This window comes from Grus americana, chromosome 13, assembly GCF_028858705.1.
Source record: "Grus americana isolate bGruAme1 chromosome 13, bGruAme1.mat, whole genome shotgun sequence".
NCBI classification, from domain to species: domain Eukaryota; kingdom Metazoa; phylum Chordata; class Aves; order Gruiformes; family Gruidae; genus Grus; species Grus americana.
This window is the reverse complement of record NC_072864.1, coordinates 23,132,347-23,146,343: the sequence shown is the minus strand read 5'-3', so window position 1 is coordinate 23,146,343 and position 13,997 is coordinate 23,132,347. Positions and strand designations below refer to the sequence as shown.

Below are 13,997 nucleotides of genomic sequence, written 5' to 3'. Positions count from 1 at the left end.
GTAAGCGAGGCAAAGGCAAGACACTCAGCTTAAATTGTTGTTGTGATGGGAGCCTGCCTGCCAAGAGACACCCACGCTGCAGAGGATGATCCCACAGGAAGAGAAACAGGCACGTTTGAGGATTGTTTTGATGGTGCCCTGATCTCTGTATCTGCTTTACTGCTTCCACCCAAGTGCCAAGCGCCCCAGCTACAGGACCATGTTGTGGTGTGGTCATCTCCTCATTCCCCTTTCGCTCTAATGCCTGGGGGAAAAAAAAAAACACAAAAAAACCCCACACTGCATCCTAAGCATTTGCCAGCTTCTTGGTCCAAAGTCAGAGAAAAAATTGCCTTTCACAACCAGCAAAAACCTCTTCTTTGTGAGGGTTTGTCATAATCCTCCTTACGCTTCTGCTTTATGTGGGGAGAACCCAGAGCCCTTGAGGGACCAACAGAACAGCCAGAGACAGGCCCAGCCTTATAAGCCACACAAGCTGAGAGCGCAGCTTGGGCTTTTGCAATCTCCATTTGCTTTTTGCCACGTTTTTTATATCACAGCATCACAACAGAGATGGAACAGCACCATCATGAACGTCAGGAGGCATCTCCTTACCACTGTCCATTTCTAGGCACACAGAAATCTGGAGAGGGGTAAGGCTGGGACTGTCTTTAGGGTTACAGTTTCTCAAGCTCGTCTGCAGGCAAACTGGGATTTCTTATGGTGAAGTTATTTTTCTCTGATCTTACAGGATCCCAAGCATAAACAGAAGACAACTTCCAAGCTTTAAAGCAATCTTCACCCTTGGAGTCCCCCCTCCATTTCATAGGCTAATTAAAATTCTTTTAACATGTAGTTGTCAGTAAGAACCTGAGCCTGAAACGGGCAAGAGCAGTTCGCAATGCATCTGAGTGCCATAACTCTAGCACAGCTCTTACATCACAACATCAGGCATTAAAGACACACTAAGGAGAGAACACCAGTATGAAATGGGTTTGGTCTTGGGGTGCTGCTGTGCTTCTACACCTTCCAGCTGGAGCTGGGGAGAAGCAAGCCCCATGGCTGGTGCTTCCAAGGGGGCTGAGCTGATGAGCAGAGGAACTTCACCTTCCCCCAGGGAATGCCAGCTGCTTTCTCCATGACTCCAGCGATGCCACATCCTGACACAGCAGGATGCAGCGCTGCAGCTGCGGCCCTGCCCAGGACCATGCACCGAGGCAGCCACATCCCTCACCCGCTCCATCAGCACGATGTGCTGTTCCCCTGAGCAGCCATGCCTGAAATTCCGCACCAAGACCTAGGCACAGCCAGGGAGCACCCTGAGGTGGTAGACGCTGTACTCTGCAAACGTCATCTGTGTCCCCACGTGCTCCTCACACCCCAAACACTGCTCACGCCGAGTGCTGCCCGTGCCTCGCCTGCAACCCAGCACCTAGACGAAAAGGGGGATTTCTGCCTTGCCGCAGGGCTAGCTGGAAAACCTGAAGCAGGTATGTTCCCCCCAAGGTGCGGGGGAGCATTGTGAAGAGCTGCAGCTATACAGCTTCACAAAGGCTAACGGAAGGCAAAAGACCGCAGTGTTTCCTGCCAATCCAGATAGAAAGGATACTAAGGCCACTGGCACTGCTTGGCAGCCTGCCATGAGAAATAACTCTTCAAAAATAGAAGCGTGCTAATCTCAGGAACCTGCTGGTATTGTCAATGACATTAATGAAGTGTTCCGAAAACCAGAACAAATGCCTTGGCTTTTTGGGGCTGTGCCGCCCCTTGTAATTTTCCACAACAGCCACAGAGGAGCGGTCCAGCAGCGGCAGGGCACTGCTTTTCATGCTGCTCCTGCACGCAGCCCCCCAAGAACAGCGGTGTGGGGCCGGCTCTGCCGGGCTCCCAGCAAGCTCTGCACCTGCGCAGGAAAGCCTGGCCAGCCCTCGGCGCCCAGGGAAGAGGCTCCCAGGAGCAATTTCCTGCGAAGCAAAACCCATTAAGCATATGCAATGGCAACAGTGCCCGGGGGAGGTGGAAGCGCACTGTGTTCCTCTCTCCTCTTGCCTTTGAGCCTTGTCTCAAGCCCCCTCTGTGTTCTTTTTCACTCCCTGAGGTCCCTCTCCAGCTCCTGCCTCCTCCTCCTCTCCTTTACCCCCCCACGCATCTCCAGCTCTCCACACCAGTCTTTGGTCTCAGACAAACCACGCAATGATGTGCAGCCTGGAAGAGGTCCTAAAGTTTATTCACTGAGATGTTACACCGTTTACAGGTAAGTGGAGGCACTTCAGGACCCCTTCAAATGAGGGAGTACCACACTGAAGGCTGACGTGCTCCCCAAGAGCCTCCATACTCCCCCTCTCCCTTCCTGCTGTGCTCCCCATCGTCTCTTCCCACCTCTCAGCTCCTGCCCAAGCAGACCCAAAGGGATTGCCGCGGCTGCCACCCCCCCGCCTCGCTCAGCGCAGCTGGCTGCCTTCCCAGGCACACTGCTCCCACGGCTACCGTGGGTGGCAGCTTCTCCGAGGCTGGCTGCTTTTCTTGCTCCTTGGCAACAAGTGGTGGGGAGAAGGCGGCAGATGCAACTTTACTTCTTCTCCCTGTCTCTCATTGTCCCAACAAATTCATGAGAACATATCGTAGAAATGGGAACAGCCACAGCTCCATCCACTGCAGCCAGGGCCCACAGGACGGCAAATTTGTCCCTGGAAGAAGGGCTCTGAATTTCTAGATGGTACGTGTTGAGCACTGGGCTCAGGCTGGCAGCCAGAGAACAGACGTGCACGCAACCTGCTGGTCTCTTCCCTTTCTGATCTCTGTGAACCACAGCCTTTAAACACACGCAGACTCAAGCCTAACTCCGCTTGCCGGGCTTTCCAGCTGAGGAATAAGCAGGTCACTCTGTGAAGGAGACGGCAGCAGAAGGCAGGGCACTAACTCTGGCAGCCCGCCCCTGCCCAGCCCGCCGCAGTGCCACAGGACCCCTTGGGGCACTGACCGCTCCCGCACGAGGCAAGTCCCGCACCCGCGCAGGCAGTCCCCAGCACTCACGCTGCCCGAAGTGGCACAGCCAAGTGTCTGTCCATCTTCTCCTCTGCTATGCCTTCTTGGCAGCTTTCTTGCTGCTCCCTTCCTTACGCAGCAATCAGTAATACTTCATTTGCATTGCCTCTGCCAACCATGACATCCACTCTTCTCGTGTGCTCAAATCTAGGACACGGTAGCTCAACCTGAACTCCACTTTGAATCTCGCTTGACTTGTGGTTTTGCCTGGCAGATACAACAGAAAGTCACTTAGACACCTAGTTTGATCTCACAGGCCAAATAAGCTTCTCGCTACCTACAACTTAAAGCAGTTACAGTAGGACCTGCACAAAAACAATGGCGTAAGCTCAGTGCCCCCTCTCCTGGCTGCGGACAAGCAGTGCACGCACAGGCCCTCCCAGGCCATGGCCTTCCCATGGTCATCGTTTCAAACTCCCCTAGGAACTACTGGGAAAACCCAACATGTGGCCACCACCCAGCAGCAAAGAGGTTAGTGCAGACCCCGGCAGAAAAGGAGCAGGATGGTGTCTCTAAAACCGCATAACACCAGCAGGGTACAGAGCTCAGACCTGACCGTCTGTCTAACAAGGGTGGTATCAATGACGATACTGAGAGCGCGACTTGAAGCTTCCAGCTTCGTTGACCCTGATTCACTGCAGAAGTATCTTAGTGCTGGAGAGATCGGACTGATTTGTGCACATGGGATCAGAGGACACGATAAACTAGATAAAAACTCAACATGCTAGTATGCTGTATGTTTAGCTCCAGCCCAGCCACGGTAGGTTGGCATCCTGTCCATAGCAATGTGCACATGACGTTAATGGGTTCACACAATCCCCAGTGTCCTGCTGACACTACATCAGGTTTAGTTTCAGGACAAAGGCCATCAGGCTGTTCCCACACCCAAAAGCCCCCTAGGCCTAGATGTAAGAAGCAGCTCTCAGCAACACTGTAGTAGAAGATACAATTCGGTGCAAGTACTCAGATGGTCTTCACCCAGGAGACACTTTCAAGGGAAGCTCAAACTGGCACAGTTTCTTTCAAAAGCAGCATCTGGCTGCCCCAGACTTCAATCACCTTGTCTTGTCAGCAGAAAACACAGAAAAGCATCTTGTACCCACTAGAGTTCAGCTCCCAAAGCCAGTCTTGCAAAGCAAAGCCATCAGACGTAAGTTGGAAGTGTGGATGACCTTTCCCCAATTAATCGCTCGTGTGACATGATGAAACCAGGGCAATCTGTCATCCTTCCACCGGTTTTTGCACAAAGTCCCACTGACAGTTCTGCTCAGCATTTAGTGCTCAGGCTGCCGTCCACTCTAGTGAAAGCATTTCCGAGCAGGTAAGATCAGGAAACAGAGGAGAAACGTGGGCTTAGAACTGCACGCTTGGCCACTCTCTGCAGGGCCACGTGGCTGTTCGGGTAGGAGAGAAGGGCAGAGAGTGGGAAAGCACTCACTTATTCTTCTAAGTTACCAGATATGTGGCAGTCTTGAAGCTTAGCAGTAAGGGTTCAATGGGACTGATCAAGAAAACCAGAATGATTTCTGAAACAAGGAATCTTTCAGCTGACAAGCACTTACCAAGTAAGCATCTGAGCAGTGGCTGGCAGGTGCAGCAGAGCTGCGAAAATCTGGCTGGCATATCTGCTACAACAAAGACACTGCCTACAATCCAGAGCACAAAACACGCTTTTAATAAGGGAGTGTTACCTTCACTTGTCAGAAAAGGAAACTGAGCTTTGAGTTGTCTCCTGCCAGGCAGAGGCAGTGCTAGATGAAGTTTTTTAAATAAAACTACGAACTCCTGAGCCATATGCTGTGCTACCAGACAGTGCGTTTTATAAAAAGCACATCTGGGGACAGAAGCAGCTGTGTGAAGAAAGCGTTCACGCTGTGCCTCCGCTGAATTACATCACATCTCTGTTAAGCAGCTGGTTCAATTAAAATTTTGAATGAAGCTCTTGTAACAGCTGTCACCAAAAAATGGGTAGAAAAATCACTGATCGAGATCAGAAAGGCTTGTGCTCCTAACTCAGTTAGGTGCCACTGTTCCTCTCAAAAATAACACGCAGTATTACAGCATGTCAGTTCTCAAAACGTTTCTTGCTGCTGCTCCTCCTAGTTGCTGCCGGTCCAAATGACGCCACCCACCTATTGCTTCCAGGCTGGCAGAAACAATCAACCGCTTCATTCTGCTGACCAAAAATAAATCAATGCTGGGGGACATTGTTCAGAGCAAAGGAGGCCAAGAAAGAAACATGAACGTTCTGTGAAAGAGTAATTTAGATAGGCAAGAAAGTGCGTGTGTGCTGGTTGCAGAGCTCTTTGTATTTAACTGGGGGTCGACCCTCCACAGCCGCCTCACCTGCTTGAAAAAAGAACACATAGAAGCGATGAACAAGAGGAACTGAGAGTTCTGCGATGAACAAGAGGAACTCAGAGTTCTACGACATGTTAATGTAAAACTTAGGTGAGGAAAATTTTTCAGTTTCACTAACCATTCCAACAGGGAAGCTGAACTGACCGTGTCTTCCGCTGTGTCAGTGAATGTCCAGCTCTAACTTTGTTCATCATATGTTGCAGCCAGGCACAGAACAGACTACCGAGGGAGGCTGTGGGTTCTCCTGCAGAGGTGGCTTCTAAAGGCCTGGCTGGACAAACATCATCCTGAGATGGATTAGACGGGGCTAATCATAGACTCATAGAGCATCTCAAGTTGGAAGGGTCCCATAAGTATCATGGAGTCCAACTCCTCGCTTTAGGGGAAGGACTAGGCCAGGTCAGCTCATACCTCTTTTCAAAAACATGCCATTAAAACCCAAACAAATATGTGAATGCATAACTAACCAGCATCTCAAATTTTGCCTATTTTTTATTTGATTGCAATGAAAACCATTGTGGCAATACTATAAAATGTGTCTATGGACTGCTTTCTCACAAACATCAGTAGTCCTCCAGTTTAAAAGCTGAGGGACATGGGGAGAAATTACACTTAGAAGTCCTTTTCAGACCTCTTTTGTATAGTTCTGTAATGGGGATTTATTGTGCCATTCTGAAAATATACAAGTTCAAACTCCTCCAACTGATAGCTTGCCACAGTGCAATCATAAAGAACAGTTTGTGTTCATAAAAAGTACACAGCACTCTGTTGTTGTATTTCTGGACAGAAAAGAAGTATTCCAGCCAGCGGGGAGGGGGGGGAAGGCAAAAAAAAATCAACAGAATATCCAATCTACTAATGAAATACTGCAATTTAAAATTACAGGATCAAATTTTTTAAGGGTCTTATTGGTGTTTATTCCTAAACATTCAGGGTTACTAAAAGTGACATTGCTTACTTACAAAAAGCCAGTGACATTGAGGACTACTTCAGGGATTTTTTTCTCCCCACTCTGAAATAACGATTTTGGTTATAAACCAACTGGATCTCAAAACCGCCATCTCATTAAAATAATCCTTCCAATTCAAAAACACTTCTCATCACAGATGGACTTAGACTTGCTTCCCTTGCAGCTGAAGCACTGGACGCAGCTTTGACATGCTCCATGAAGTCTATGCTACAGCGCTTGGAGCAGCAGGGTATGAATACAGACACAGCCAATTTCCACCCACTACCCACCACTCGACAACAGTCGAGATAACATGGAATCACCTCCATCCATCTCATGTTTCAAAAAAAATGCAATTTATAAAATCAATAGCTTATCAATTCGTTGGCAGTGTCTCTTCGACAACTTGAGCAAACAGCTATTACCCACATGGGATAAGTCAGACAGGAAATACTTCTACACTCGCCTGACTGCACAAAGGTAGCTCCTGACCACGTTACCTGTAAGAGAAGAGGAATGATGTAAGCAGGACTGCATCATCTATCATGGCCACAGGTTTGTGAAGACCTGCACTTTCCAATCTATGACTAATTTTTCTGCTGTGGGGCAATTAACAACAGACATTTTACATTAAGAGCATCTCCTTACAAAGTATTTATTCAACATAAAAATCCAGAAACAGACAATAGACAAAAGCTTCATAAAAATGCATAGGCTATTATGTGCTATTAAGTCATTAAGTGCAGCAGCATTTGATCTTGCCCTTACTTGAAATACTTTGTCAGGCACAGCTTCCAATTAGTCTCCTGTGGCAAGACAGCTGGCCCTGGGCAGCTGAGGCAAAGATGCCAAGGTGCTTGTGAAGCCAGCACACTGTCCCCTCTCACCACCTCCAGAGGCAGAGCTTTCACTCCTCTGGCCAAGGAGTGGCCATGCACCCTTTGTACTTGAGGTTTCCAGTTTGAAGAATCCAATATCCAGGTGCATCTGCAAGTCCAGTAACAAGTCCTCCAAGATTTGGACCTTGCTGTCACCTCCCAGTGATTCCCACAGCAGAGGAAGCGCTCAGTATCATTACAATCTGGCTCCTCTGCCTAGGTACTCCACAAGGTTCACTTATAGATGCTCAGAAGCACCCATGAGATGTCCAATACCTGCTTCCAAAGGATGATCATCCTGATGACCATGGGAACTACATCCTACAGAGACAACCATCTGTCTTCTGTCTCCAATCCAACGGGACTTCAGATAATCTAGGTTTAAGGGCATCCACACGGGATGAAACCACTGTGCTGTTTGACAAGTTCCAACTCCACTCACTCGTACTGGCAAGAATGACATTTACTAGGATCATTTAGTTAGGATCATTTAGACAGATCAGAAGGAAGAAAACTCAGTTCATTTGCTCTGTCCCTTCTATTAACCAAATTTAGTAATCAGAAGTTCTCCTGGGAAAACAGATGGCTCAGAGGTTGATAATGGGGGAGAGGTTCCATCGAAGTTGCTGCTTCTGATCCAGTCCAGACTCTTTGTTGCCTTCTGTTGCCTCCTCTGTAAAATACATGGAGGAGCTTAACAGCCATCATAGAGACACATCCATTGTGTCTCACATCAAACGAGAACACTTTCCACCCCGTGCAGCATCAACCCCACACGGGCCGAAAGGGAGAGAGAGGATGAGGCAGCATGTGAGACTTGCCCAGCCACTTCGCTTGCTACATGAGTTAAGAGGAGGTATTTTTCACCGGGGTGCTAACACTGTGTACAAAAGTCAGCAAAGAAAAACATTCCTGCCTCACAAAGAGTACCTGTTCCACCTCAATGTATAAGAAGTGGGAAAAATTCAATGCAATTTGTACCATGTTTTTTTCCACATCGTTGGGGCTGTCCAAAGAATGGGGAACCTGGAAACAGCTGTTCCCAGGAGGTTAGAATGGGAAGGGCAAGATGAAATACAAAGAATTACACTTTTTTCCAAACAGATCCAGTATTGTAAATATAAATTTGGAAGATAAAGAATAATAAATATTCATTACCCATTTAGAAAATCATCTCATACCCTTTAGCCACCTAGAAACACTTTAACTGCAAATCCTCAGGAGTGGTATGAGTAAGCTGTAAAGCTGTCCAGTGATGTGATGCGATATATTTTTTATACTCTTGCCATCTGCCTTTAAAATTTGCACTAATCTAATCCAAAGATGTTATAGAGAAGAACTTCCATTAATGGACAGGGAGCCTGTCCTTCCCCAAAGCTGATTAATCTTTCTCTTCTGCGACAGGCAGGCTGTAAATCTCTCGGTGTCCGCCACAGTAGCTGCATGTTCTTCAGGCTTTTAACCATCCATATCCGTGAACTTTCTTTTTCCATAATTCTGGACCAGACTGGAAGCTGTGATTTGAGAAGCCTGTCCCTTTTCCCAGCACTGGAAGTCATTCAGCCCCTTCTGGCCAGCTTGAAATAAGGCTCGCTCCAATTCATCCAGCCGAGCCACCAGAGCTGACGTGTCTTCGTTGTAGGCATTCTGAGAGGAGTCCATGATACGACGAAAACGGCTAATAAATGTCTAAAGAGGATAAGCAGAATTACTGACAGGTAACACCGGCGCTTCTTCAGCTCAAATGCTAGAGGCCTGAGCTTTCAAGGCTGCAAAGCCAAAGGTGTAGGCTCTAGTTCACAACTAGTCAAGGGTCTGCAAACGGTGCAGCACCTATTAACCTTGGATACAAAGACAAACCATTTCCTGCCTGAGCTGGGAGAGCAAGTGCCTGATATACTAGATGGGAAGCAAGCACAGAATTAGATTTTGGCCTCTTCCCTATGACAGGCTTGAGCAGACCACAGGGTATAACACAATTACGATCTATTCCATCTCACTTCACAAGCAATCATTGCTTTAGAGCGGGTGGAATGAATCTCATGCCACAGCGGCTGCTGCAGGAACGTACTAGCTGCAACTTGTGAAAGGCCTGGAAGTTAAACCAAACCTCCACTGTAAAACATTCAGTATGCTGAAAAAACACGTAAGCATAAAAAAAGTCAAAAAACCAAATCTACAATTAATAAATAATATTTTAAAAAGCTAAGCAACAAGACATATTTAAGGATTTTTACTTCCCTCCTTATCTTTGATTTTGGGAGTAAAAAAAAAAGGGGGGGGTCAAAATTCTTTGAACGCTGTGTTGTTATTTCAGAGGCTGATTTTAGAATCATCAGAACTGCAAATTTTACAGATTTACTTATAGAATAAATATATTATAAATTAATAACTCTCATTTTGGTTTTGTCACCAAATAGTTATACTTCACATTTATAGTTCCTTTTTTGGTGTTTTGTTTATTTTTTAAGTCAGCACAACGCTCCTCTTGTTTGCTTTTAATAAAAAGAAAGCATACTTTGTGTGCTTTGATTTCTCTGTCAACAAGTGATGTGTCCTAATGTGGCTTTTTTCCTAAGATGTCCATTAACAGAAAGAGAAAAGACAAGGAAAGGTGTGGTCACCTCCTCAATGCAGAAAGCAAGCTTTCAGTGGACAACTCCAAGAAAGCAACAGTGCTTTAAAGCCTCTCTGCATCAGCCTTCATTTAAGGAATAAAGGGGAAAAAAAAAAAAAAAAAAGAAGAAAAAAAAGCCCATAGCAATCACCCCAGACTACATAGAGAGCTGGCTGAAGAAATCTCAGAGCTGTCAGTGGTTATCTTTAAAAGCTCAACGAGCACAGGAGTCTGGAAACTGGCAAAGATGGTATCTATCTTTTAAAAGAGAAAGGGGAGATGGAGAGGGAGGAAGGAAGAGCCAGGGAATTATAAATCCATCGGTATCAATTCCTGGAAACATACTGGAACAAATAAACTATACATAAACTCCTGCAAGAAAACAGAGAAAAGAGTAACAGCCAACATGGACTTGCCAAGAACAAACTGGGAGACCAGCCTGGTTTCCTACGATGGCAGGATACGAGGCCTTACAGCAGGAGGAAAAGCAGCAGAGGTATCTGTCACAGGGCACTCCTGCAAGGTTTAGCTACACCACCCGTAGGTGGTCCGTAAAGACAATTATCCATAGCTCCTGTCCGGAGGGAAGAACATACTGAGTGGAGTTCAACAGGGGTCTATTTGGAACTGAGTACTGTTTGCTATATTAATTAATAAGCTTACTAAAGGAACAGAAGTTATACTTATTAAATTAGCAAATAACATGCAGGAGAAGGGATGACTGCAAGCATGTTGGGGAGTAAACTCTTAACTCATAATGATCCTGACAAATCAAAAAGATGGTGTGAAAACAACAGGATGTAATTCAGCTGGGAGTAATGTAAGGTTTTACATTAAGGCAGAAATAGGGAACTGTACAAATGCAGGAAGAGGAATGATTGTCTACCTATGTTATCTGTACCATCTTACTGTGGACAGCAAAACAAATGCATAACAATGTCACTCTACGGTTAAAAACAAGATGCTGCACCACGATGAGCAAACAACATCATGGCCTATAAAATTCACAAAGTCATCTTCTTGTTTTCATCAGCGCAAGTCCTGAGGAGGAGGCTGTATGCTGGTCAGGGCACTGCACGTCACAGTGGATGCAGATCAACTGGAAAGATCCCAGTGGTGCACAACAAGGATAATCACAAGTTAGAAAGCATGACCCACAAAGAGATACCAAATAAATTGTGACTGCTGCAGGAAGGAAGGGAATAATCTGTCCTCAGAGTTTACTTTGTATGAGACAAAGAGAACAGAGCTTGTATTGCTGCGAATGAGCTTTAGTTTAGATGTCAGAGGAAATCTTCTAAGAATAGGATGGCGAAGCACTGAAACAGATTGCCCAGAGCAGTGTGAAGTCTCGTCATTACAGAGCTTTAAAAACCGGGTAGAAAACAGAAATAAAAGAGGGTGAATTAATTGTGCCTTGCAGCACAGTCATGATTAAATAATTGTATGTCTCCTCTAGTCCTGTTTTACAGGATTTTATGAAATACCATAGTCACAGTGTGGAAATTCCAAACTAAAATTACACTCCTGGATGCCAACCTGAGGCTTCCATCACTAGACTGTGCAGTTGCCAAAAGGGTCACCCTACGACTTGAGCTAGAAATCTATATTCAATCCAGAAGTCATTTGGATTAACCCAGGATATTTTTCCTGAAGACTGCTGAGCAGCTGGGAGCAAGAGAAAGGTGGAAAAACGTAACCCCAAATTTCAAGATGTACTTCAGATACTTGCCTGCAGGATAGTCTGAGCTATCTCAGGATTCTCTGGATTGTCAAAATTCAGGAGCTGGGAGCCAAATCCGTAGTAGTACGGCCCCATTTTATGCAGATCAACCACATTGGCATCAGCGCTGAACACCGTCCTCCAGGCTTCCTTGTAAATCTTTGGCAGTTCCACAGAAATGATTCTTCTTTTGCTGTCGTGTAGACCTTTAGCAAGCCACAGAGGTATTTCCAGCTTCGATCCCTGCGTGAATGAGAAAAACCAAAAGTTGTCCTTGCCACGAGAATACACGTATTGTCATGCAGTGAACAGGCAGTGAACTTTATTAATGAAGATCCAGTGTTACAAAAAGTCAATTTTGTTTTCAGAACACTCTACTGCAATAGAAAACGGACGCACTTTAGAGGCATTAATTATGACTGCAAGACTCTGAAAGTGGATTTTTTTATTGATGTTCCATTGTCAGATTATTGAACATCAAAAGAAAAAAAAACAAAACCCAACCATGCAAAATGCATACAATGAAAGTAAAAATAACTTTTTAATGAGTGGCTAGAAGCATGAGTTGTCCAGCAGTGACCCCAAAGCCAGAGGGCCGCTGCGGCCCGGGACGCAAGAGAAGAGGCCCGCGGCGCGCGAACGAGCCCACGCGGGAACCGGAGCCCACGCGGGAACCACCATCACGCCCCGCCCCCGCGCGGTGGCTGCTGGGAGTTGTAGTTCCTCCCCCTCCGCCCGCCGGTTACCTCAGGGATGGAGTCGCCGGTGCCGGCCCCCTGGCCCAGCGCGAAGGCCAGGCGCGGCAGGGTGCTCTCGGCGCGGCCCGGCAGCTTCTCCTGCGACATCAGGATGTCGTCCAGCGACAGGAAGTTCTCCTCCAGGCCCAGCCCGGGGCCCACAGGGAAATACGCCTCGGACATGGCCGGGCCAGCGGGCACCGGAGCAGCACCGGCGCCTCGGGGTTACCTCGGGGCTCCCGCGGCGGCTCCCCACAGCCAGTCAAGCCCCTCCCGCCGCCGCCGCACAGCGCAGAGTCGCGCATGCGCCCTGGCACCGCCCGCCCGTCGGTGGCGCAGCCCCGCCCCGCGCCCGGCGGTGGGACCGGGGCGGCCCCGGGGCCCCAGGCGGGGTCCGGCGGCGGGGTTTTCCGTCGCAGCTGCACCGGCACCGCGGCGGGTGTTCTCCGCCCCCAGGGTATCGCTGGGGGGGCCGCGGCCGCGCTGGCCCTGCCGCCCGGAGGCCCCAGGGCCCGGTCAGGCGTGCCGCCGACCTGAGGGGAGGCCGGGCCTCAGGCGGCGGCTGCGAGCTGCCGAGCCCCGGGCTAGGCGCAGCCTTGTCCTGCCCATGCCGGCCTCGCCTCCGTTCGCCACGCCGGCGGTTGGCCACCGCCAGCAGCCTGTACAGCAAGGGACAGCCGTGGCAGCAGCTCCGGCTCTCTTCCAGACTGGGCCCGGGGCAGTGCCTTGCGGCTGCCACCCCCCCAGCCTGCCCGCCTCAGCCTATGTAGAGGCAGACCGCTGTAAAAGAGATATCTTGAAGGCGTATCTCATCCAAATACGCGCACCAGGCTGAAGTTGCGGCAGTGCGACCAGGGTGATTGCTCCCTGACAGCAGCCCGTTCAAGTCACGGCCGGCGCTGGAGGCTGACAAAGTCCGTCTTCCGGCAGGACCTCGGGGCAGAGCAGCCGCAATGACCTGCTGCAGTATCTGGCCCCTCAGAACAGCTGTTGGGGCGTCTGGAGGAATTGCCCTGCAGTTTAAATACGTTCATCTTGAACCTGCCAGTTAGCCGCATGAAAAGCCAAGGGAATGCTGCTCATGGAGTTAATTATCCCTGTGTTTCTTTTTGGCAATTAAGGACGGGGGTCATCTTGCAGAGTACGTGATCAGACTGATGGATGCAGCTGTGCTGAGTTGGCAGAAGCGGGTGTTAATGAGCTATGTACACCATAGATTGCAAAGTGAGGCTACATCCTGTCGTGGTTTAACCCATCCAGCAGCTACAACCGCCGCACAGCCATTGGCTCACCCCCCACAGTGGGATGGGGGAGAGAATTGAAAAGAAATAAAAGGTAAAACTTGTGGGTCAGGATAAAGAGAGTTTAATAAAACAGAAAAGGAAGATAGTAATAGTAGTAATAATAATAATAATATAAATAGAATATACAAACAAGTGATGCACGGCACAATTGCTCACCACCCAGAGCTGATGCTCAGCAAGTTCCCCAGCTGCTCCACTTCCCAGCCCACCCCCAGTTCTATAGGGAGCATGACATCATATGGTATGGACTATCCCTTTGGCCGGTCTGGGTCAACTGTCCTGGCCGTGTCCCCTCCCAGCTTCCTGCCTTCTCCTTGGCAGGGCAGTGTGAGAAGCTGAAAAGTCCTTCACTGCTGGGCAACAGCTAAAAGATTAGTGTGTTATCAACATTATTCTCATCCTAA

General features: G+C 48.3%; 1 protein-coding gene across 4 annotated transcripts; it reads right to left on the bottom strand.

Annotated features, from left to right (window-relative positions):
- Positions 1-6,019: 6,019 nt before the first annotated feature.
- GINS3 (GINS complex subunit 3) lies at positions 6,020-12,971 on the bottom strand. Of its 4 annotated transcripts, XR_008579148.1 has the most exons (4): positions 12,299-12,943; positions 11,562-11,795; positions 7,103-8,901; positions 6,020-6,834 (listed from the first exon to the last, which is right to left on the bottom strand). XR_008579148.1 is itself a non-coding variant. In XM_054840860.1 (3 exons), exons 1-3 carry the CDS (start codon positions 12,470-12,472, stop codon positions 6,700-6,702), a joined length of 543 nt encoding a protein of 180 aa, XP_054696835.1. In that variant the 5' UTR covers positions 12,473-12,971; the 3' UTR covers positions 6,020-6,699. The 4 variants fall into 4 exon arrangements, 3 of the variants coding, with proteins under 3 accessions (XP_054696835.1, XP_054696836.1, XP_054696834.1); XM_054840860.1 differs by lacking the exon at positions 7,103-8,901 and having other exon boundaries at positions 12,299-12,971; XM_054840861.1 differs by lacking the exon at positions 6,020-6,834 and having other exon boundaries at positions 6,958-7,885; positions 12,299-12,963.
- Between the last annotated feature and the right edge of the window lie 1,026 nt (positions 12,972-13,997).